General features: G+C 38.3%; 1 protein-coding gene across 1 annotated transcript; it reads right to left on the bottom strand.

Moving 5' to 3' along the window:
- Nucleotides 1–8,986: 8,986 nt before the first annotated feature.
- On the bottom strand, nucleotides 8,987–9,712 carry LOC102894108 (40S ribosomal protein S4-like). Its single transcript, XM_015599054.1, has one exon. It carries the CDS (start codon nucleotides 9,710–9,712, stop codon nucleotides 8,987–8,989), a length of 726 nt encoding a protein of 241 aa, XP_015454540.1.
- Between the last annotated feature and the right edge of the window lie 14,363 nt (nucleotides 9,713–24,075).

Genomic DNA, 24,075 nt, shown 5'->3' with positions numbered 1-24,075 from the left:
GGAATATTTACACTATGGAAATCAGCACATGCTGTAAATCAGGGCTTGATTTATTGTTTTGTTGATTATCTAGATCTAAAAGAATAATAGAGAAAACGTAAATACTGAAGATTGAACTTTAATATGTGTTGACTATAGACATTACATTCTGAATAGCACAAAGTAATTAAGAAAATATAACTCCAGCATTTGAAAACTACTGTTTGATTCAACAAAAAAGTGGCTCACATCATGTCTTCATTGTTTCACTTCCGTCTCACTTGTTAATGGTGAACAAAATATCAACCGACATTCATATTGGAATCACATTCTAGAGCCAGCACTGCATCCACTACCGACATCCATAGCACAGAATTCCCTGGGGAAGGATGACATTTGGTAATTTCATTCCCATGGCTAGCCCTCCTCAGTCTTCATGCAAAATGGTTGACCCTTCCCCTGACTGTCTACCCTGCTCTCATCATACCAATTATCCTTCAATTTGCACTTCAAAAAACAAAGAGGACCTCTAAAAATCTCCAATTGTGGGTACCATCTACTCGTTTTTTCTTTATTCACAGGCTTTGGAGTTTGAGAATTTCCCAGCAATGAGATTGTGAAATAAATAGGAGTACATCTTAAGCAAGTCATATATGAATGACAGGAAGGGAAATAACATTCCCTCAGGATGGGCATTATCAAATATTTAGAACAAACTCTAAAGAAACTCAACTTGGCTTCATTATTCTACACATTTTATTTTGCATTTCTGGAAAATTTGCACATGGGTATGAAATCGTTCTTGCAAACTAATTGCACCTACAATCAGCTAATTGGAGAGGCAAGGATCCAGCAATGCTTACAATTAGGTAATTGCAATTATAATTCCTTAACTAAGAACAATGATCATTTTTAGATAGCACTTACAGTTATTTTTCAAGCAGTTTATAAGCATCATGTACTTATTCTTTCAATAACCTTGCACACCACACCCATTTTATGATGGTGAATTGAACAGAGAGAGAAGACCAAAGCAAAGGCTCTCTGATTATGATTAGAGAGAAACTGTGCAAACTCAAACATATAAATATCACTCCTCATTTTAAAATCAGTAACGGCTCCCAGTATCCATTAAGTAAGTTCTAAATTCTTTAACAAGGCATGCAGGCCCTTCCTCATCGTGTCCAGTCTATTTCACTTGTCTGATTCCCATTCTTTCCTACTTTCCCAAAAGCACTCTAGGTTTCAGCCACACAACCCTGTGCTATTCCCAGTGCATGACACACTCAAAGGTACCACCAGATATTTGCAAGTATCCCTCTGTTAAAAGCCCTTCTTTTTCTTCCTTATTTGGAAAATGTCACTGAACTCAGCTGTCACCACTTCTGAAGAGCCTTCCTCAGAGACCCAGGTAAAGTTAATCACTACAACTCTGGCACTCCAAGGCAAACTATCTCATGCATGATATTAAAACTAAGTTTTTCCTTATGTGTTTGCCTTTTGAATTAGATTATGAACTTTTCCAGGGTAAAAATAGTTTCTCATTTATCTCTGTATCTACTTCTGCCCCTAGAAACCAGGTATGTACTCAACAATGCTTGTGGGGTTAAAAAAAAAAATGAAGTTGGTCTGTCCAAGGAAGGCTATGGACATTTAGTTCTGGTCTCTTTGACAAAGTGACTGAATCAGCTGAGGAGAAGGTCTCAAGTCTAATGGAGAGAGGGGATGGCATCTAAAGAAGATGCTGAATGAATCTGCAGGTTGCCTGAGCTCAAACAATAAGCCATCCAAGTGAAGCCCCACCTCTATCAGAAACAGGAGAAGCCCTCTTCCTACCATACTGGCAGAGTGAGGAGCTATCTCACATCCTGGAAGGCCTCCTTATGCTGCCTATATTATTTCTTCCTTTGGTAGTAAAATATTTGACAACTTAAAATGAGATTTCTATCCAAAAGTGACTTGCTATTTTTTCCCACAGAATCAGTTTGCATTTTGAAATGTTCTATTCTAACTCAAAGCACCACTGCTACTGACCCAATTGCTCAAGCCAGTGTGGACCTCCCTGGGCACAAAGCCCAATTCACATTACCTCTTGAATTCCTCTCTTGTCCATCATCTCCTTCTCATCCTCACTGGTACCGCCTCAGTGCAGGTCCCCCCAGCACTCACCTGAGTCATTACAGCCACTTCCAATTTGTCTTCCTGTCATCAATCCTAGCCTCTTAAACTTAATCCAAACCCTCAGCTTCCTCCTCATTTCATACAAAATAAAGTCTAAATGCCTAGGCCTAGCATTCAAATATTATGACCTACCCTTTATCTAAATCGGCACTGTCCAATATGGTAGTGATAAGCCGCTTGGGCTACTTAAATTTAAATTTGAACTAAGTAACATTGAATAAAAATAAAATTTCTCAGTTGTATTAGTTATACTTCAAGTGCTCAAATGCCACCTATAACTTCTAGTTACTATATTGGACAGTGCGGCTCTAGAACATTGCTCTAGATATCCCTAGAAAGAAAAAACCAAGCAGCTTCTCTGGGCTGTTCTTCAGTGGCACCTTCAAACAAAGAGGAGGATCTACCACTGTTCCAAGCAGGCTATTCCAAGTGTTTTATCAGAGCAAGAGTTCCTGAGTGTCCCTTTCCTAGGACAGAGGGCATGATCACAGCAGTTTAATGACAAATGAGATTCTGCTTGAGAAACTTCTAGGCAAAGTACCATTGTACAGAGGGACTTGGAAAGTTTGAGGACTCTAGCCCTTCCCTGGAATGAATTGGGACTTGCTCAACAGTTGACCGTCAGAGCTTGGGGTGACATTACTATTTAACCTAGTGGTTCTCAATCTTGGTTATGCATGAAAATAAGTCCTTTATCAATGTTCAGGCTCCATCCCAGACCAATCAACTCAAGATCCTGAAGATAGATCCCAGGCATTGACACAGTACTGCAGAGCTCCCTGGTGATTTAAGTGTGTACTCTGGATTGAGAATCACCGGTTGAGCCCAACAAAATGTTACTCCTGTTTTGGTCTTCTTTTTCTTACCATTTTTCTCCATAGGCACACATTCATAATAAAATGAGTAGAAAATCAGAATTCCTTTCTCCTAATTTGATATAAATTCTTGGTTAAGTATATTGATATAAAATTGATGCTATTCATTATTTTTAAATTACATTTAGAAACATTTTGCTGACATTTCTACAGCAATTTTCTCCTGAAGGTCACTGGATCATGAGATGAAGAGAGTTTAACACAGACCTCACCCTGTTCTAACTCCTAACCCTTCTTCGAGTCATTCAACTTCTGAATGCTGCATTGTTATTTCATTTGTAGTCTATTGTATATATTTGATGTGGATTTATACACATGATTGATTCTACCACCAAAAATTTGAGAGCATTTGTCAGTATTTACTCATGCCTAAAAAGCAAATAAAAAGCAATTTGTTTCTTTCTGCTTATTTTAAGAACAACTAAACTGTGTAAGCAACAAAAAAAGTCTTGTGCCACAATATTGGGCTGACCAGCTTTAAGTTAAGAAGTCATAGAATTTTAGAGCTTGCAAGCACCTTGAAATCTATAAATCAATGGCTTCATTTTACAGGTGAATCTCGGATACTGTGGGGCTTGCCCAAGGCCAGCTGATTAATACTGGAGCTGAAAGGAACCTTGGTTTCCTGCCTCACAGCCGCGAGCTGCCAGAGTGTAAGAGGAGAACACTACTGAATAATTGAGGAAAACAAGGGTTTGCATTGTTCTTTCAACAATTTAACTTTAAAACTGAAATTATAAAGCTTTGCACTGAGACACTCAAATACTCTCTTGCCCAGGTCGCTTTTCATGCAATTACCAGCATTTAGGACAGAGATATGCACATGTATGTTTTCCTTTCAAACTAACCAAAGCTCACATAGCTTTCTTTATCCCCTGCTCAAACAGCTCAATTCAGCATAGGTTGATGACTGGGGTCTCCTTCATATGTGGCAGGCACTCTGCAAGTACTTCATGGGCACCATCTCATTTACTCCTCACCATAATCCTCTGAGATCACTACTATTGTTACATTAAGTTTGAAGATTAGGAAACTCAAGTTTAGAGACATTAGATTAGTGTGCCCAAGGTCACCCAGGCTGTAAGTGGCAGACCTGATATTTGAACCTTGATCTGCATAATTTGAGCCCAGGCTGTGAAGCACCACAATGTACCGCTGAAGAGTTAATCCTAAAATATTAACCCAGTCCTTTTGTTCAGATAGCTTCTACCTCACCACATGTCTGGAAAACTTCCTTAAAATGCTTCCTTGTACAGTTCACAAGCCCCCTTCACCCACAGTTGGGACCCTAAGCTTTCTGGTCGGCTACTCCTCATAACTACATGCCATGATCCTATTTCATGTTTTATGGAAGTATTTAAGTAATCAGTTTAGATCTTCATCCTAAGAAGTCCCCACTGCCCTGATTTGAAGCCAGCCTTCCTTGTCAGCCCATTAGATGTGTTGTCAACAAGTCCAAGCCAAATATCACCCCCATAGAGGGGCCTCTTCTTGCTGTGACTAATTGAACCTCACAGTGCTTCAGAAACAACCCTTGTTCACTTAACTGTGAGGTCTGCTCAGCAAAATAAGCCTCCAGTTTATGCCTTCCAGGAATTTACTTCAATAATTAATTTGAAGAAGATTCCCTCTCTCCTTTTTTTGTCCCTCACATTCAACTCTAAATATAATCACCAGCACCCACTGGTTGTATTTTGATAGAACTAGTTTAGCACATTCTCTAAAAGCATGAAGGTTATTCCTTTTAATCATGACGGTTGTTCTTAACACAAGACAGATATTGCACTGAATAGTTTTGTTACCACAAAGAAACAAGATCCTTCAATAACAGATCAACAGACTTGCTAAATATAGTTCCTGTATAGTTGTAAGAACCTTCTTCTCTTAGAACTCTTTGGCAACCATATAATATGTTATGCCCTTAACAATGTCCCCAAATGACTTTGTATTTCTGGTCATAAAAATGCAAAGTGAATCACTCTTTAGGGATCTTCTAGGCTATTTTGAGTAGACCAGCTCCCATAACTACACATTTCATTCATTCACTCATTCATTCAATAATGTTTTGTTGGTCAGCACTTGTGCTAGGCACTGAGAAGTCACACACACACATGTATATACACACATACACATACATTCTCACAAAAACACAAAGTACTCCAGTTTATCTTTAAAGAAGTCACTCTCTAGTAAGGAAAACAGACACATATCTGACAGTACCATATAATAAGTACATAATGCAAGTACAGTTCCTACAGGAGCACAGAGGAGCAACACTGAATCCAAATCAGGAGAAGTTTTCCAATGGAGGAAATATCTGAGTTGTACACAAAGAAGAAAAAGCTGATACAAAGAAGGAAATTTATCCAAAATTAGTTGAATGGATAGATGAATGAATGAGTGAATAAATGAATGAGTGAATGAGTGAATGAATTCATAGAGGAGAGATGTGATAGACATGCAAATGACATCAATAGCTATAACAGAGTTTGCCTTAGGCACTGTGGATTGTGGAGGAGCCCGCATCTAAGCTGTACTGAACCCAAAGGAGTTCTCTAGGGAGAAGTGCTTGAATATGGACTAGGAGTCACCCAACAGAGGAAAGGCTTTCCAGGCTGCAGGAAGGGCCTGCTCAGCGGCACCAAGAAGAGAGAGCTTAGCATGTTCGATAAATGTTTGATTTCTCTAAAACAGGGGTTGAGTTAGGGTGAGGAGCCAAGAAGGAAGGCTGAACATGTACCTCAGGTCACAGATTATAGAGAGCCAGCAGAGGAATTTGGGTCTTGTCCTGGAAATGATGAGGAGTTATGCAAGGATGGCTGAGTATATGGCTTCTGATTCAGAAAGTTGCTTGTGCTAGTGGTAATTTGGCAGGTGGCCTGGAGAAGTGGTCAGCATTCTGAGTCTATTGCAATAATTCCAAGAGAAATTATGAAAATACAGAGTAGGACTACTGCAGTGGACAAAACAAGACTTGGTTGGATATTTTAAAAATACATACTTAAGGGATTGTTAACTTTGATGTGAGGGGGAGCCAAGAAGGACAGCGGTGCAGCAACTTTTCCATTATGAGCACCTAGAGTGACAGAATGGACCAATAACAGGTGCTGCTGTGAACACTCCCAAGGTGGCCCCTTGACCAGAAGGTTTCAAAGAGTGTACAGATGTACTACCCCTATCTTTGCTTCCAAGTTGCCAATGGTAAAAATAGATACCATTGCCAGAACACCTACATGTTGCCATGTGCTTGACTAAGCATTTTTATACACATCACCTGACCCAATACTGCTAAAACTCTTAGGTGAATATTAGTCCTCCCATTGTACTGATGAGGACATGGAAGCTTCTAGAGGTCAAGTAACTTGCCCAATATTACACAATGGCCCTGGGATTTAAATCCAAGTTTAGAGGGACTCCAAAGTCCTTGTTTGTTCACCACAGTAGACTGCCTCTTCAAATGTTGTCTCCCTGCAGTTCTGTCCTTTCTCTCTCTCTCTCTCTCTCTCTCTCTCTCTCTCTCTCTTTCTCTCTCTCTCTTTTACCAGATTGATTACTCTCATTCAGCCTAGGTCAGTGCATAGAACAACAAAGGCCATGACCCAACTCACTGGCCAGTCATCCACAGTTTGGGGACTCTGTAGAGCATAGTCTAAATTACTAAAATCTACCTTCCAAGTGTTTCATATGGGATCCTCCAAGTCCCACATACAGGTATGCAATCAAGTCCCAAGAACAGTGTGACAGAAACTCATGTCAGACTTCTAATATAGATTCTCACTTATTTCTTATGGCAGAACTTCCAGTTTTTTGTCAGGTCCCTGCTGCCTTGAATTAGGACTACATTTTCTAGGTTCTTATGTCTAATGTGGCCAAGTGAATAAATTCTGGTCAATGGGGTTCAAGTATGAGTGTAATATGCACCTCTTAAGAGTGGCAGCATAGAAAACTGGAAGGAACCTAGGTCTTTAGGGACTCAGTGGAATAGCCACACCAGGCCCAGGCTTCCAAACTGTTTCCAACATTTTGTGTTTGAGGCACTGTTAATTTGAGTTTTCTGTCACTAATAGCTAATCTTATTCCTAACAGGTACAGGCAACAAGTGTGTGGAGAAGCTACTGCTATTTCCTCTATTTTGTCTAAATTAAATATTTGTCACCTGCTAAGTGATCCATACTGACTCTTTTAAAACAGTAAAAAACTACCTATGCATTGGGGAACATTTACATTCCTCTTCATACAAGATTTTGCTGTATCATGGGTAGGGAGGATGACCAGAATAGAAAACAGCACATTCTGCAGCTGACTAAACAAACTTTCCAAGTATAATTATTTGTGCTCTGATTGCTCAGAGCCTATTTATGATCTTTGTTCTGTATTATTATATACTAACCAAACTCAACCAATCTTCTGACCCACACAGTCCAGAATCCTTTATTAGCCATTACATTTGTCTCCCCTTAAAAGCAATAGAAGCCTTCACATCTCACACTTTGCTCCAGATGACAAGCATCTAATAGTGATCTAGAATCTTCTTTCGTTCAATGCATTGACCATATTGCTTAGCTTTTTAGTTCCCGCTGACTATTCCAAACCACACATCTTTTAAACCAGAAGAGAAGCAGTATTCTGAGGAAGCCCTGGGTGAACAGAGGCCCAGCTTGCCTTGCAAGGCCTGGAGCTGTGACGCAAACTATTCTGAAGTTGGCCCCTTTGACCATACTATAGTTTTTTAAATTAATATATTCTTCCCATGGCTACTACTTTATATTAACTTGGAGTTGATCATTTGCCTTTTTAGTATCAATTGTCTACTATGTGTTCTAAATTCTCTTAGGCTCTTAGAAGCCATGGAAAGAAAATACAAAGTGATTATTGCTCTCAAGTTTCCAGACAATAGCCTTGTAAGTTTTCTTGTGATTCTATAAAAAGAAAATAATTTTTTGTATTTTTATATATTTTTTCAATTAAAGTTGACATACAATATTATATTAGTTTCAAGTGTACAACACAGTGATTATATGTTTACATATATGTATATTATATGTTTACATTACATGAAGTGATCACCTCGATAAATCCAGTACCTATCTGAAACCATACAGTTATTATAACACTACTATGTTCTCCATGCTATACTCTACATCCCCATGACTATTTTGAAACTATCATTTGTACCTCTCAATCCTCTCCCCACTTCATTCGTCCTCCCACACCCCATCTGACAACCATCAAAATGCTCTCTGTATATATGAGCTTGTTTCTCCTGTTTGTTTATCCTGTTCTCTAGATTGCACATAGAAAATTTATCTTTCTCTGTCTTAGTCCACTCAGCATAATATTCTCTAGGTCCATCCATGTTGTTGCTGATGGTGGGATTTCATTCTTTTTTGTGGCTGAGTAATATTTCATTTTGCCTGTGTGTGTGTGTGTGTGTGTGTGTGTGTGTGTGTGTATACCACGTCCTCTTTACCCATACACTCAAGATGTCTCCATATCTGAGCTACTATAAATAATGCTGCAATGAACATATGGACTCATATTACCTTAAAAGTAGTGTTTTGGGTTTCTTCAGATAAATACACAGAAGTGGGATAACTGGGTCCTTCTTTGTCTCTTGTTATAGCCTTTATTTTAAAGTCTATTTTGTCTGGTATAAATATTGCTACCCTAGCTTTTTCGTTTGCTTGTTTCTGTTTTCATGAAACATTTTTTTTCATCCCTTTACTTTCAGTCTGTATGTGTTGTTTGATCTGAAGTGAGTCTCTTGTAGGCTGCATACGTAAGGGTTTTGTTTTCTTATGCATTCGGCCACCTTATCTTTTTTTTATAATTAATCATGCAATATTTACCTTTAATTAGGCACAAAGAATTTTTCAATCATGTCACCTAGAGATCACTTCACCCACTGCTCTGTCTGGCTACCAGGTTCTTGTCTCTCTCTTCGGCAATGGTTAGGCACCGGGAAGAGAAAGCCACGGTTTGTTGTCCTTGCCAATAATGCAAATATTGGAGAGCCGGGTGGCAAAGCTGTCGCCATTGGCGTCTTTCACATTAACCACATCAAAAGAGCCAGAGTGACTCTCTCTGTTGGTAATCACACCAATTCTTCCCAAGTTATCACCTACAGTCACCATACACAGGTTACCAGTGTCAAACTTAATAAAATCAGTAATTTTGCCAGTCTGCAAATCAATCCGAATGGTACCATTCACTTTGATGAGGGGATCAGGATAGCACATGGTGCAAGCATCATGAATCACCAAATGAGGGATTCCTTTTGTGCTCACAAAGGTCTTTCTCATTTTGCACAACTTGTACTTGGCCTTCTCAGGTGTAATCTGATGAATAGGAAAGTGACCTCTGATGTCATAGATAAGACACAAATTCTCTCTGGTCTTGTCAATGCTGATGACATCCATAAATCCAGCAGGGTAGGTTACATCAGTCCAGACTTTGCTATCAATCTTGATAAACTGCTGAATACAGATCTTCTTTACTTCATCTCCTGTCTTGGCATACTTCAATCTGTTTCTTGAGAAAATGATGAGAGGGAGATATCCTCTCAGCTTGTGGGGACTGGTAGACGAACAAGGAGGAAATACACCTGTCAGTTTATCCAGCATCCAAGGCTTGGGAGCTGCTATGCACTCCAGATGCTTCTTGGGACCACAAGCCATGGCTATGCTGAACACAGAAAGAGGGGTCACCTATCTTTTGATTGAAACATTAGAATCAATTACATTTAAAGTAATTGTTGCTAGATATGTAGTTATTGCCTTTTTTATTATTTATATGTTTTATCTTTTTTTTCTTTTTTCTTCTTCTTAAAGAAATCCTCTAACATTTCCTATAATATGGCGTGGTGAAGACAAACTCCTTTAGCTTTTTCTTATCTGGGAAGTTTTTTATCTTTCCTTTGATTCTAAATGATAGCTTTGCTGGGTAGAGTGATCTTGCTTGTAGGTCCTTGCTTTTCATCACTTTGAATATTTTGTGCCAATCCCTGCTGGCCAGCAAAGTTTCTGTTGAGAAATCAGCTGACAGTCTGTGGGAGCTCCTTTATAGGTAACTAACTACTTTTCTCTTGCTGCTTTTAAGTTTCTCTCCTTATGTTTAACCTTTTGGCATTTAATTATGAGGTGTCATGATATCAGCCTATTTGGGTTCTTTTGTTTGGGACTCTGTGTATTTCCTGGGCTTGTACATCTACTTTCTTCACCTGGTTAGGAAAATTTTCCATCATTATTTCTTCAAACAGGTTTTCAGCTTCTTGCTCTCCCTCTGATTCTGGTATCCCTAAGATACAAATGTTGGTAAATTTGATGCTGTCCCAGAGGCTCCTTAAACTATCCTAATTTTTTTGGATTCTTTTTTCTTGTTGCTATTCTGATTGGGTGTTTTCTGCTACCTTATCTTCTAAATCACTGATTCTACCCTCTGCTTTATCTAATCTCCTGTTCATTCTTCCTAAGGTATTCTTCATTTCGGTTATTGTTTTCTTCATTTCTGACTGGTTCTTTTTTATGTTTTCTATCTCCACTATCATGTCTTCTATTTCTTTGTTGAAGTTTTCATTGAATTCATCACCTCTTCCCTTAAGTTCATTGAGCATCTTTAAAACCAGTGTTTTGAACTCTGCATCTGGTAGCTTGCTTGTCTTCATTTTGTTTAGTTCTTTTTGGAAACTTTGCTGTATTCTTTCATTTGGGACATGTTTCTTTGTCTCCCCATTTTGGCTGCCTACTTGTGTTTGTTTCTATGTATTAGGTAGGGCTGCTATGTCTCTCAGTCTTAGTAGAGCAACCTTATATAGTAGGTATGCTGTGGGTCTCAAGTCTTCCCTGGTCACCTGAGCTGGGTGCTCCAAGTATGTTTCTTGTATGGGTTGTGTGTGCCCTCCGATTGTACTTGAGCCTTGTTTGCTGTTTGCTCGTCAGTAGAAGTTTGACCCTCATGCTGATTGGTTGTGATGACTGACCAGTGGAAGAGCTGTTGTGCAGGGGCTGATTCTACAGACCAGGATTCATTTTAGCAGAGCTCCGGTGCCTGCTCTGTCTGTCCTTTGGATGTGTCACCCTCAGATGTGACCCCGGTGGGGTTTCTGCTCAGACCAAAGCCAGCCACCAGGTGTGCAGGCTGGGGCTTTTTGAGAGGGGTATTGCTGCAGGCCAAGTTCAGTCATAGCCTGTGCCCTGCCCAGGGACACCTGACATAAGCCACCAAGCAATCCACAGATGGCTGCCATCCATACTGGGCTTGGAAGTGCCTGGAGAGGTCAAGCCACAAACTGAGGCCAGTTGTCGCTAGTGCTGGGCTTAGGGCTGCTCAGCAAGAGGTATGGGGCATGCCAAGGCCAGATGCTGCTTGTTTATGTTTCATGAACCTTTGAGAGATTTTAGGAAAGTCCACATGTGCCAAGACAGGTCATTTGTATGAAAAATACACTGGAAGCAACTTGGGTGGGCCCACACATTGGATGGAGCAGGCTCTCAGAGGATCACCAGGGTGGAGTGATTGCTGTTAGCTACGTTGATGGAGACTCAGAGATGGCACCCACCTAGGTCTGCAAGCCGGGTAGAAAAGGGCTCAACCAAGGAATAATGCTCTCAGCTAGCACTTCTGTCTGAGAAAAGCTGGCCCTCCAGCCTTTTCCCTGAAGCCAGAAATTCAGTTCCTCCCTTATATGCCCCTGGCACTTTTTTGAGCTACTGCTCCAGAGCTGGAGCTCAGAGCAAGTAAGTCCATCACTGAGTGTGTCTACGTGCAGACCCTTTAATAGGAAAGTTTGTGACTCCCTCAGCCCTCCATCTCACTCTGCCACAACCTCACTTGTTTTCACAGCCAGAGTTGTGGAAACTTCTCTTCTCAGCACTGGAATTCTGGGCTGGGCAGCCCAGATTAGGGCTGGGATCCCTCACTCTTCCAGGGGGCATCCACAACCGAGATATTTCTCCCAATTCTCAACCACCACATGCGGGTGTAGAACCACCCCAGATCGCTCTCCGGCCCTCCTACCATTCTCGAGGTGGCCTCTTCTGTGTGTCCTCAGTTGTAAGACTTCTGTTCAGCTAGACTTCAGATGATTCCCAATGATTGCTATTCTGCAGTTTAGTTATAATTTTGATGTAGTCATTAGAGGAAGCAAGCAGAGTGTTTATTTACTCTTCCATCTTAACTGAAAGCCACATGTAATTTTTTTAAATATAGATTTTTTTTGCTGTGTTTCTGTTTAAACTAGAAACTATCAGCTTAAATATAAATTAATACATAACAATAATAATAGTCTACAAATGCTCTTATGTATCAAAGGTTATTTTCACTCATTGCAACAGAAAATATGGCTATAAGGGAACATTCTAACAATGATGTTTCTGCATCCCAGACTTAATATGAGTGCTCACTAAGACTCATGTGAAACTAAAGTTTATATCGAATTGTATTTGTTATAAAAGTAGAATTCAAGACAGTCCCGCAGTATAGTAGAAAGGGCACTAAATCTGACATAAAGACAGGAGTCGAATTCGGAGTCCACCACTTAGCCTTACCATCTCTACCATCTTCTGGTTTAGTCACCCAACAAGAAGAAATGAATATGAAATTCCAGCAATAAGAAATGAACAAAAGGTTGGAGCTAAGGACCTTAAGTGCTTGTTTTTTGCTTGTTGACCAGATAATTAGAAATATGCATTATCTATGCAGCATGGGGCTTTTATTATTTTTACCTAAAGATGTCTCTTTTTGGTAATGATAAATGTGTGTGTGTGTGTGTGTGTGTGTGTGTGTGTGTGTGTGTGTGTGTTTAAAGCTTGGTTTTTCCCAATACAACTTTAAAGGTTTTTAATTTGCTTCATATCTGGTCAAGCAGAGATTTTTAAGAACTTCATTTTTAATTTGTAATGAAAGTTTACAACTTAATGTTTTCAAAAAAAGTAAATGAACTGCAAGCACCTATTAATAAGGTCTTAAATAATAATTTTAAAAATATATAAATAGGTTCTGTGAAAATGCAACATCAATGGTTATGCTCTAGAAATATGCACTAGAAATATCAATGAGTGCTATATCCTGACACTGGATGCAGATGAAATAATACAGTTCATGGATAGAATCTCAAAATGAAGACAGTAGCCAATAATAATGATAACAATAATAACAAGCACTTATTGAACACTTGATTTGTGTTTAACATTGTGCAAAACACATTATATAAGTTATCTCTTTTAATCAATACAATAACTTTATGGGAAGGTATTCTTATCCCTATTATACAGATATGGGTACAGATCTAGAACAAGTGTGGCTATAGCAAAAGATAAGAAAAAAGCCAGAGCATTTTGGTCTAGGAAGCAGCAAGACCCAGCTTCCCTGTAAGTAGCCCTTCCTATAATGTGAATGAGAGAAGGGCTCTGACATGACTGAGCTCTTCCTTTATAAAATCAGGTGGCAGCATAAATTATAAACAGCATAAGATAAGAAGAAAGTTTGCAAGATATTTAAGAAAGGATACGGAAATGAAGAAGGCTAAATTTGTGATGTCAAAAGCAAACTAATAATGAGATTCATTAGGTAATCTAGATAAAAGTGAGTTGCAAGGAAGAATGTTTCCTTGTGAATTTATGTTCTGGTACCATCTTCTTTGAATTTCACCCTTTGGGATCCTCTGGATCAACACCCCATTTAAGGCTTTGAATAAGACACTGACTTTAGCATCTCTGAAACCTAAGAAATTTGATGCAATTTTCTTACACATGTGCATTTGTGTGTGTGTTTTTTATAAGAAAAAGGTTCACAGTATTAATCAGATTTCAAAGAGATCTGTCATCTGAAAAGATTAAGAACCCTACTCTAGATCTCACCTGCCAAGAGCCAGGTAGTACCTCTGTGAGGATGCAACTCCACCTCGACCCTAGCCCAGAGCCTGCTGAAGGCCTTTTCTGACCCCAGGGAGCCCTGAGGCCAATTACCCTGGGAATGTGGCCCATAGTGCAAATCCTCAATTGCTGTTTGCAACTGATGTGATGCTGATGTGCCTTGACTGAGCAGTAGGAAAGAAAAGCTGCATTTCCTCCAGTGATTCTCCCCAGAGACAGGTCAGCCATACTGGAAGGAGACAAAAATCTGACCAGCCTTCCCAACAGAATCACATGGGCCCCACCCCATTGGTGAAATTCTTGGTGCAAAAGAAAGACAGGAAGGCATAAAAATGAAATGTCTTTTGGGCCATTGCCTTGAGGTATTCCATCTACACCTGCCTACCTCAGGCTTCACCCCACTCTGCCCGATCACCCTTTCCTTTCTGCAGAGATTACTAACATTGAATCTCAGCTCCCTCCTCTCTGCTCTCATTCTCCATGCAAGTAGCCTATCTCTCTCAAGGTGTACACAGGAATCCAAAGCGCCTCCGTGCTGTGCACTGGTGCAATATACAGCAGGAGGACCTTCCCCAGGTGTCATGAAATCAAGTTACTGAGTCATAGGCAAACTTTTCCTACCTTATTTTTTCTTAAAAAATAGAATAGAATGTAATAAAAAGACTAGAAAATACTTGAGCCACTGAATACACTGTGTAGTAAGTTAAGCTTTGTTTCTTAAAACTTTTGTTTCAGTGTGTGGCGTGTGTGTGTGTGTGTGTGTGTGTGTGTGTGTGTGTGTAGGATCACAGTTTTAAATTGTATGTCTCAGTTAGGAAACAGAAAGATAGACCTAGGGCAGTCCAAGGAGTTTGAATAGGATAGCAATAGTTTTCTGTAGAACTGTGAAGTAACAAAAGAAAAAAACAAAACCAGTGGAGACAGAGGACCTAGATTCCAGTCCTGGCCATGCTGTGTGTGTTCAGGCAAGTCATACAATTTCTTTGAGCCCATTACTCATTTGTAAAATACAGGTAATAAGTCCTGCACTGCCTACCACTCAGGACTGCTGTACAGTTCGAAGGAAACATTTGCTAAACATTGTACACACCAAAGGGCAAGGCCTATGTAAGGCATTTTGAAATTCTGGTTTATGGTGGGAAGTTCAAGCCAAGAAGGGAAGCAATGGATAATAGGATCGTTTGGGAGCCATTCGGTGGTGAAGGGAGTATTCTAGATCCCTCAAATCATCGCATATAGCACCTTCCCAGTTCCCTTATGTGTCCAGCAAGGTGACAAAGGCCAGGTGATGCTTCAGGAATCCTTATACTGCAATGATTCTAAGCAATATAAGCAAAGAACATGTCAAGTTTGTTTTGTTAATGTCATTGGCCCTAGGGCTAGTATTTGATAGCACCTAAATGTCTAGTGCTATCTGGCTTACCAGTTCTTTCTGGCTTACTCTACCCCTGCAGAGTGGTAGGAAATTCATTCTTTATTGATGAAGCAAGGCAATGTAACATGCACACCTCTTACTGGAGTAAACAGTGTTGATCTTTCCACTTCATGGAAAGGTCTTGCAAAACATTGTTTCTAATGTCTTCTTGAATTAGTCACAGACTGAAGAATGAAGAAACACGTCTGAATGGCAAACAAGGAAAAAAGAAAAGGAAGAAAGCTATGACGATGTGTTCTTGGAACACAATGCCAAGTCAGTTTACATAAGCAAAATCAATATGTATATCTCCATTTAGGGTATGCTGCTAAAAGATGGGGAAAAAATGTCATTTTTTTTCTAATTAAAAAGATAACACACACACACACACACACCCCAAATAATAAAATCAGTTCCCAAGAAGAAAGGAATATCAGTATTTTATTTTATTTTATTTTATTTCTTTCTTTCTTCCTTTCTTCCTTCCTTCCTTCCTTCCTTCCTTCCTTCCTCTTTCCTTTCCTTTTCTTTCTTTTCCTTCCTTCCTTCCTTCCTTTCTTTCTTTCTTCTTTTCTTCTTATGGTGACATTGTTTAACAAAATTCGGTAAATTTCAGGTATACGATTTAGCAGTAAGGCATATATATATACTGCAGAATGTGCCCCCACTATTACCATGGTGGTAAACCCAGACATCAAATTATACCACACTGAAGAGCCTCCCACAGCCCAGACCTGGGGGTATCTACTGGAGAGCTCATGGCCAACCGAGAAGTCCTGTTGAAGGAAGATGCAAAGGTTATGTTTCAGCAAGATCTAAGTCAACATTGACCAACTCACTGGCGAGAATGGAGTTCAGAGGCTCTGGACTCCCCAGCTCTCCACACCAGGGTGCTCAGTTTGGCTTCAGCAAGTAGGTGCTGCTCCCACAATCCTTCAGCCTTTCCTCTTGGGTCATTTCTACAACTCAGTTCACTTGTAAAAGTTGATCAATGCAACCAGCCCCCAAGGGCCACTTGATAAGAAGGTAAAACCAAAAACAACTCTTAAGGAGGAAGTTCAGAAATGCAGCCAAAACAAATGTTGCCAAAATGAAGGATTAGAAAAAACCACAAAAATAGCTTGTTCAATGAAGCACATGTACCCTTACATTATTCAAGGGCATTAGATATCAAGGACAGCTCATCTGCAAGAGAATGCACCAGCATGATAGGCTTGCAGTCATTTTAAGCTGCTTCCAATGAGGAATCAGTTAGGTTTTGAAGTGTTCAAACTAGAATCATAGACTGTTCAAGCTGAAAAGACTCTGGGAAAACCCAGTCCAATCCTTATATTTAACAGCTGATGGAACGACCAGAAATCAGGTGGCGAGCTCCAGCAAGATCTAAGTCAGTGTTGACCAACTCACTGGTGAGAATGGAGTAACATCCTCACACACATTTTTAAGCACTCTAACTTTCTTCCAATTCTCTTTCCTCTATACATAATATACGTATGGGTGCACCCACACATTCACCTATATACACACATGTGCGTGCACACACACACACACACACACACACACACATCCTTGGTTAGTGTGAAATGTCTGAGCCAGACATTTGGCCCACCCTGAGCATCTCTAAGCTCAAACTATAAACATGAAAGTGGTCTAAACTCACATGAAGCATCCAAGTTAGGCAGGTCACAGCTTATTGACTCAGTGAACCTTCTCAGAGGAGAAATATAGAAAACTGCTAAGAATTCAGTGCCAGAGAATGTATAGCTCCCATAAACTTCTCTCTTGTCCTCTAAAATCCTCATCATTTACTGAGCAATTATTCCAAGCTGATCGTTTCAGGAATATAACATATTTAATTTAAACCTTGTTATAATTCTTATTTCCCCAATGAGAAAACAACGGCCAAAAGATTGTCACTTGACAAAATTACACTGCCAGAAAGAGATAGAAGCTCATCTTTGGCATTTGTCAAACCTAAACTCAACCACCACCTTTGCCACTCACTAGCTGAACCACCCCGAACACACTCTTTGGAATTTCTTCTCAACATTCATAAACTGAAGGATGATAATATAATCCTCACAAGATTATTATGAGGATTGGATATATTAAAAATAGATAAAGAGCTTAACATACTGACTGGCATATAGTAAGTACTCAGTAAAAGGTAGATTCCCTGATTGCAGGTATAAACTTATGCCAGCTTATACCTTCATTGCCCTGGTAGGACTTTGGAGAAAACAGAAAGCATCTCTCAGTTAACACAGCCTTCATACCTATTTAGTTCTGGATAATAACAATCTGGTTTTCCACTGCAAATTGTCCTTCTATATGAATAAGAATGCCCCCTGTGGCCTTTCACTTTTACATAGTTTTGATTGTTATTAAGTGCTGTGCACAACCGAGTACATTTTAATTTGTATAAGTGCCTCCATTCAATCTAGTGATCCTTAAACGACCTTTAAAAAGTAATAAAAGATAAAGAGAATATTGAAAAGGACCCACAATTTGCCTGAACAGACATCAATCCTGAAGTAAACCATGCAGCCCCTACAAATTGTTGTTTAAACATACATTCACTGTGAGCTCCTGTGCTTCTTCCCAGTGTCAGGGCCAAGTGCACACTCAAAATGTAACCCAGATGGAATGTTTTGGAGGGACTTGTTAGCAGCTCTATAAATGCAGAAGCTCTCTTTCATCTTTATTCATGTATCAATGTAAATTGAGATCTGGTAAAATTTAAGATACCTTCATTTAAAGATACATATGCTGGCATTTGTTTCTCCCTCTTCCCAATAAAACATCTGACTCCACTGACATCCCCCTTGGCCCTATACACCTATTCTTCTAGCCTTGGCCCACATCTCATTCTAGCCTCTGCCACCAGCTCTGAACAAATGTAGCTCAACAGCTCCTCATGCCAAGTCTCTCCAATGACTACTGGGACATCTGGGAACTAAAACAGAAAGTACAGGGGCTTAACACCCACTGGGCCACCCTTGACCAATGGGAGATGGAGCCACTGATAAATGTTTCACCCTTTGTTGGGAAAGGCTTACAGTTCCAAGGTATATTTCTTAAGGCACCTGAGGAATTCTCTGGAAGTTGGTCTCCTCTCCACAATGCATCTTATAGGAACTTTCTTTCCCTGTCTCTCTCCTTCTGCTCCTCACTCCTGAGCCCTGATAGTATTTCCTCCAAAAAAGTACCTGCATACAGGCCTCTCCTTTAGGCTCTGCCTCAGGGTAATTCAGGTTAAGACAAATCATTTCCTGCAGTAAAATTCAGTTACTATATTTTTAAAATCAACAAACAGGATGTGAGAACTTACAAAAGATGTATCTGTGCCATTTCTACTTTCAAGGAGACAGTCTAGAAGACATGGATTAAGCACTGGAATATATAGAATTCCATAGCATCTTAATAGTTTGTGTAGATAACTAGTCAGAAATTTTGAAATAGAACTATTCCCAAATCTGAGATTATGGTTGCTGTAGTTCCACAAGAACGGTGAAAATAAAGTTTAACTTTACTTCTTCCCTTAAGAGAGTGAGTGAGACAAAGAGGCAAAGAATAACAGGTTTGTTTGGTAATAAGCCAAACATAGGCCACATCAATGCTAAGAAGTTGTCACCAAACCTGAGCTGAGATGACTAAAGAAGCTTTTTAAACATACTTTCCAGAAAATCGATACCAAAAATCCCACACTAAACAAATATTTTAACTTAAAGAGGAGATTACTCTCTAAGGTATAGCTGGAGTCCAGTGGATGAATGAATACTAATACTGCAGTACTCTGAAAATAAACAGCATAGAGCTTGAGAAATCAATATTGTGCTTTTACAATTTTGCAAAACACCTTGGGAGCATTCCAGAAGAAAAAGAGTTGCCTGCAGATGAGTGTAAACAATCAGACCTACTGCCTGCATGACTCAGACCACTTTTGGGAGTATATCTATATACACAACTTATTGAACATATCAGTGAATATCAACCAATGCACTAGAAAAATGTTTCAGAGTTTACTAGACATTGCAGAGAAATGAAGTTCAAAGCAAGATGCAAGCAGGCCTGACCCACAATAACTATCCCCAAAACTACTCAGAAAGTATTAACATCGGTTTTTTAGCACAGGTGTGATATATAAGGAGACCTAAGAGAACTTCCCCACTATGTTCTAGGGCATAGAGCACAGGTGTGAAACAACCCGGAGACTGGAGGCAGGGAATCCTGACTAAATAAACTTTCCCAAGTCTCTGAATCTTCTGTGCCCCAGTTTCCAAGTCTTATTACAAAATTAGGCTAATAATATCAGGAAAAAAAATTATGAAGAAGAAGAAATGAAAGACTAGAGTAGAAAGTGCTTTATAAAAATAAATAATTTCATATTTACTGGTATGAAAGTTAGGACACTCACCCTTGCTTAGAAAATCCTATGTCCATAGCTAATATAAGTCAGCTCCATAAGCTAGCATGCAAAACCATATGTGAACAAATTTACTCTACAATCAGTTTTTATTTACCTTTAAATACTACAAGAAGCATCCTTGTCTTATGACTGAAATGAAAAGCCATTCTTACCTCTCATTGAAGCGATCCAAGGGGCCTTCCCTCCTGACAGTACCACTTCAGCCCAACTTTAGTTGGAGCATTATCTTGAAAGTAACATTTTTGTTTGATATAATTCAGTCCGGTCTCCTTCCAGTTTGTAAAAATGGGTCGATTTTTCCTTGAGCATTCTACTTTTCATAGGCACTCCAATTTGTCATTGTAATTGGTATTTTGAAAGCAAGTACATAGCTAGAAATAATAGTCCCACTTGCATAGTCTAGAAATTCAACCTAGCAGAGGCCTAGTCTCTATGATACATTAATCAATTAAAAGTCCTTTGGTGTAATTATTTAGCATCAATGGCTGCTAACATTACAAAAAGAAAGACTTGTGCCTCTTGATGAAAAAGCAAACAAACAACTTTAAAGTTGTCCTGAAAAAAAAAAAAAGATCTGAATCTGAGTCTCTAAATTCAAGTGCTAATTAAGAGAATGAATATGGAGGAACATGTTAAAAGAGAACATAGGAATGCAGTCAGTAAAATCCACAATGTAGGAAACTCTACAGACAAACATTGAAGTTTTTTTTCAACAAAAGAAAATGTAAAGAAAAAGAGAGTGTGAATGGTGACAGATGGACTTAATTATTCAATAAAGGTAAAAATACACATAAACCAATTAAAATGTGTGAACTGTATTTGAATCGTAATTCAAATATACAAATTGTTTTTTTTTAATTATGACTTAAAATCCTGGCCTTGAAGGAGAAACTAGTATAGAACACTTTCCCTCCCCAAAACAAATAGAAAATTATACAATACATATTTTTAAAATGTTTAAACATAGGACATCAAGCAATATAACTGTGACCGCTGAGAAAAGGAAAGGACACCAAAGGACTTTTAATTGATTAATGTATCATAGAGACTGGGCCTCTGCTAGGTTGAATTTCTAGACTATGCAAGTGGGACTATTATTTCTAGCTATGTACTTGTTTTCGAAATACCAGTTACAAAGGAGCTATGTTTTACAATCATTTTGTATGTTTGCCTGAAAGCAATTTTGAAACAACAGCAAAGGGATAGGAGAAGCCAAGAGTTACTCTACGATCTCTGAGTTGAGGAGAAACAGATCAGAGTTTGGAAAAGCTAAGCCTGTTGGAATTCATAGCAAAGTACAAAAGAGAATTGAACTATGCAAAGAAGAGTTCCAGAAATCTGCATAGGAGGCCCTTGAGTCCTTGGCTAAATACTAATCTGTGCATTTGTAGGGGGAAAATCTCCAAGGCTGCACAAAGAACTGAAGAAGAACTATACTCAGAACAGTTACCAGAGATTTTACAGGGCTGGGAGACATACAGATTCTAAGCAGTCAATATGCAATCCCCTTCTTGAATACTCAGGGGAATATGTAGAGACACCAAAAAGTCACACCTTAGTAGTAGGGCTAACTTATCCCTAAGTACAGAATATTGTAGAACTGCGCTTAAAAATGCTTAAAAATCAAATTTCTTAATTATCTACAAAAACAAATTTCAAAACTCTTCAAGAAAACAAAATCCAAATACTCAACAACATAAACTTCACAATGTCCTGCATCCAATCAAAAATTACTAGACATGCAAAAAAAAAGTCAGCAAATTATGACACATAACAAGAAGAAAAATCAGTCAAAAGAAACGGATCTAGAAATGACAGAGATGTTGGAAATAGCAGACAAGAACTTTTACAAAGCTATTATACATATATTTAAGATTTTAAAGGAAAACATGAATATAATAAAGAGATAAATGAAAAATAAAAAAATATATTTTAAAAAAAGAATCAAATTGAAATTCCAGAGAAGAAAAATACAATATGTGTTGGGAAAATTTCATTGGACAACTTTAACAGCATAACAGATGCTGCAAAAGAATGATCAGTAAACATAAAGACATTGCAATATAAAATATTCAAATAATAGAGAGGGGGAAAAAAGACATATGCACACACAGAAATTCAGCAACTTGTGAGACAATATCAAGCAGTCAAACATACATATAATTGGAGTCCAAAAAGAAGATAGAATGTAGGTGGCAAAAACAAAAATTATTTGCATAAATAATGATTGAAAATTTTCCATCTCTGATGCAAGCTCAATCTAAGAAGCTCAAGGTGCACAAGAGGAATAAACACAAATCATAGCAAGGAACATCATAATTAAGTTGCTGAAGACCAATTATAAGCAGAAAATCTTTTAAGTGGCCAGAAAATATATGTAGATATATACGTATATTTCTATTATAATTTATATATTCATATAAAAGTGACCCAAAAAAGCAGATTAGCTGTTGCCTGGGGCTGAGGGTGGGGATGGGAGGTGGAATTGAGTGCAAGGAACATGAGGCAACTTTTTGCAGTGAAGGAAATATTCTTTATCTTGATTATGATGTTGGTTACAACAGTGTATACATACAAGACTCATTTAACTGTACGTTTTAAATAGGTACATTTCATTATATGTAAAACACACAATAGAATTGATATTAAAACAATATGACATGTTTTAGATAATTAAAAGTTGAACACCTACTGAATATTTAATGATATTAAAAAATTACTGTTAATTTTGTAGGTGTGATCATGGTATTGTGGTTGTTTTTTCAAAAGAGTTATCTCTAGAAGTATATATTTACAGATGAAATTATATGCTGTCCAAAATTTGTCTTTAGAAAATGTAGGTGGCAGGGAAATGGGAAGGAATAAGGATAAAACAATATTGGCCACCAGTTGATAGTCGTTGAAGTTGAATATTAGATAGATGGGAGTTTATTATACTATTTTCTCTACTTTTTTTATAACTATTAGGAACTTTCCAAAACAAAAAGTTTTTAAAGTGCTTTAAACCCATGAATGATGTCTTAAATTATTCATGTAAAAAATATAAACTGAGCAGCTATTTTGAGTGACAGATACTATATGAGATAAAAATTATAAAATAACATTCTCGATATTCTTATTTTTGCTTCATTATCAAACTCAGTTTAATTTAAACACAATTAAGGAATTAGAAGGATGCTTTGTGGAAAGTTCAAAAAGAATTTTTGAACACTCCTAAAGACTTCAGTATTCTTCATTAAATTCAATTGCCCATTGTAACTTTAAATTCTGCACAGCATTTCATGATGCAGCTTTATATAATTCTGTCAGCTGTTTCCAGGTGGTCAGAGTATATCAACAGATTGGTATGCAATCCACTTTAGGTAACAGCACAGCATCCATCTTAGGAAGCTGACTTAATTAAAAGGTAGCTGACAACTTCTTGATTGTATCAGTCTAGGCTCAAAAGACCAGGAAAAGTCTTTTCTCAGCTAAAGATGAATCCCAAAGTCTAAGTAAGGCTCATGGGATCATTTATGAAAAGGTTAGAGGAGGCCGCAGGACAGGCGGATTCTGGCTTAGCACTGAAATCCGCCAAAGAACTAATTGGGAGTAATGTAGAACTCTGACTTCAAGCCATGCCTAGAAAATTATAGGCCTAGTATTTTTAACAAAGAGCTCATATGTTTATTATTATTTATTAGATCCCTAAAACTAGGGTGCCATAGAATTTCTTGCCTAAAATTGGAACACTTTTAAAAAGAGAAAAGGACTCTATTAATAATGATATGAGGACAATAAGCAGAAACTGGGATTGCTCTGGGCAATTAATATATAATCACACCATCTAAATCACAGCATGTTCTCATAAACAATTGATCATATCATCTTATAAGGACCCTCTACATACCATGCAGCATATACTACCACTTACATAGCTTCCATTTTCACTAGCCAAGTTCATGGTTCTCTGATGTCATCTGCAAACCAAGGAGAGGCTTCAGAAGAAACCAAAACTGCTAACACTTTGGTCTCAAATGTCCAGCCTCCAGAACTGTGAGAAATAAATTTTTGCTGTTTAAGCCACCCAATCTGTAATATTTTGTTATGGAAACCCTAGTAAACTAATACAAAGAGTAATTTTAAACTTTTATCAAATGGTTACCTACAGAGTAGAGAAGAGAGGAAGGTGAAAGAAGCAGAAATAAAAATTAAATTGCCCTGGATATACCTCATGTTTTAGCTCTGACTTTGAAACCAGGATATCATATAATTATGAAACAAACTAAAAACAAAGAAGGAAACAAAAAAAGCAAAATGCACCAAATAATGTTAACCTAATATCAA

Source organism: Pteropus alecto, unplaced genomic scaffold, assembly GCF_000325575.1.
Source record: "Pteropus alecto unplaced genomic scaffold, ASM32557v1 scaffold389, whole genome shotgun sequence".
NCBI lineage: Eukaryota > Metazoa > Chordata > Mammalia > Chiroptera > Pteropodidae > Pteropus > Pteropus alecto.
This window is presented reverse-complemented; position numbering and strand designations above follow the sequence as displayed.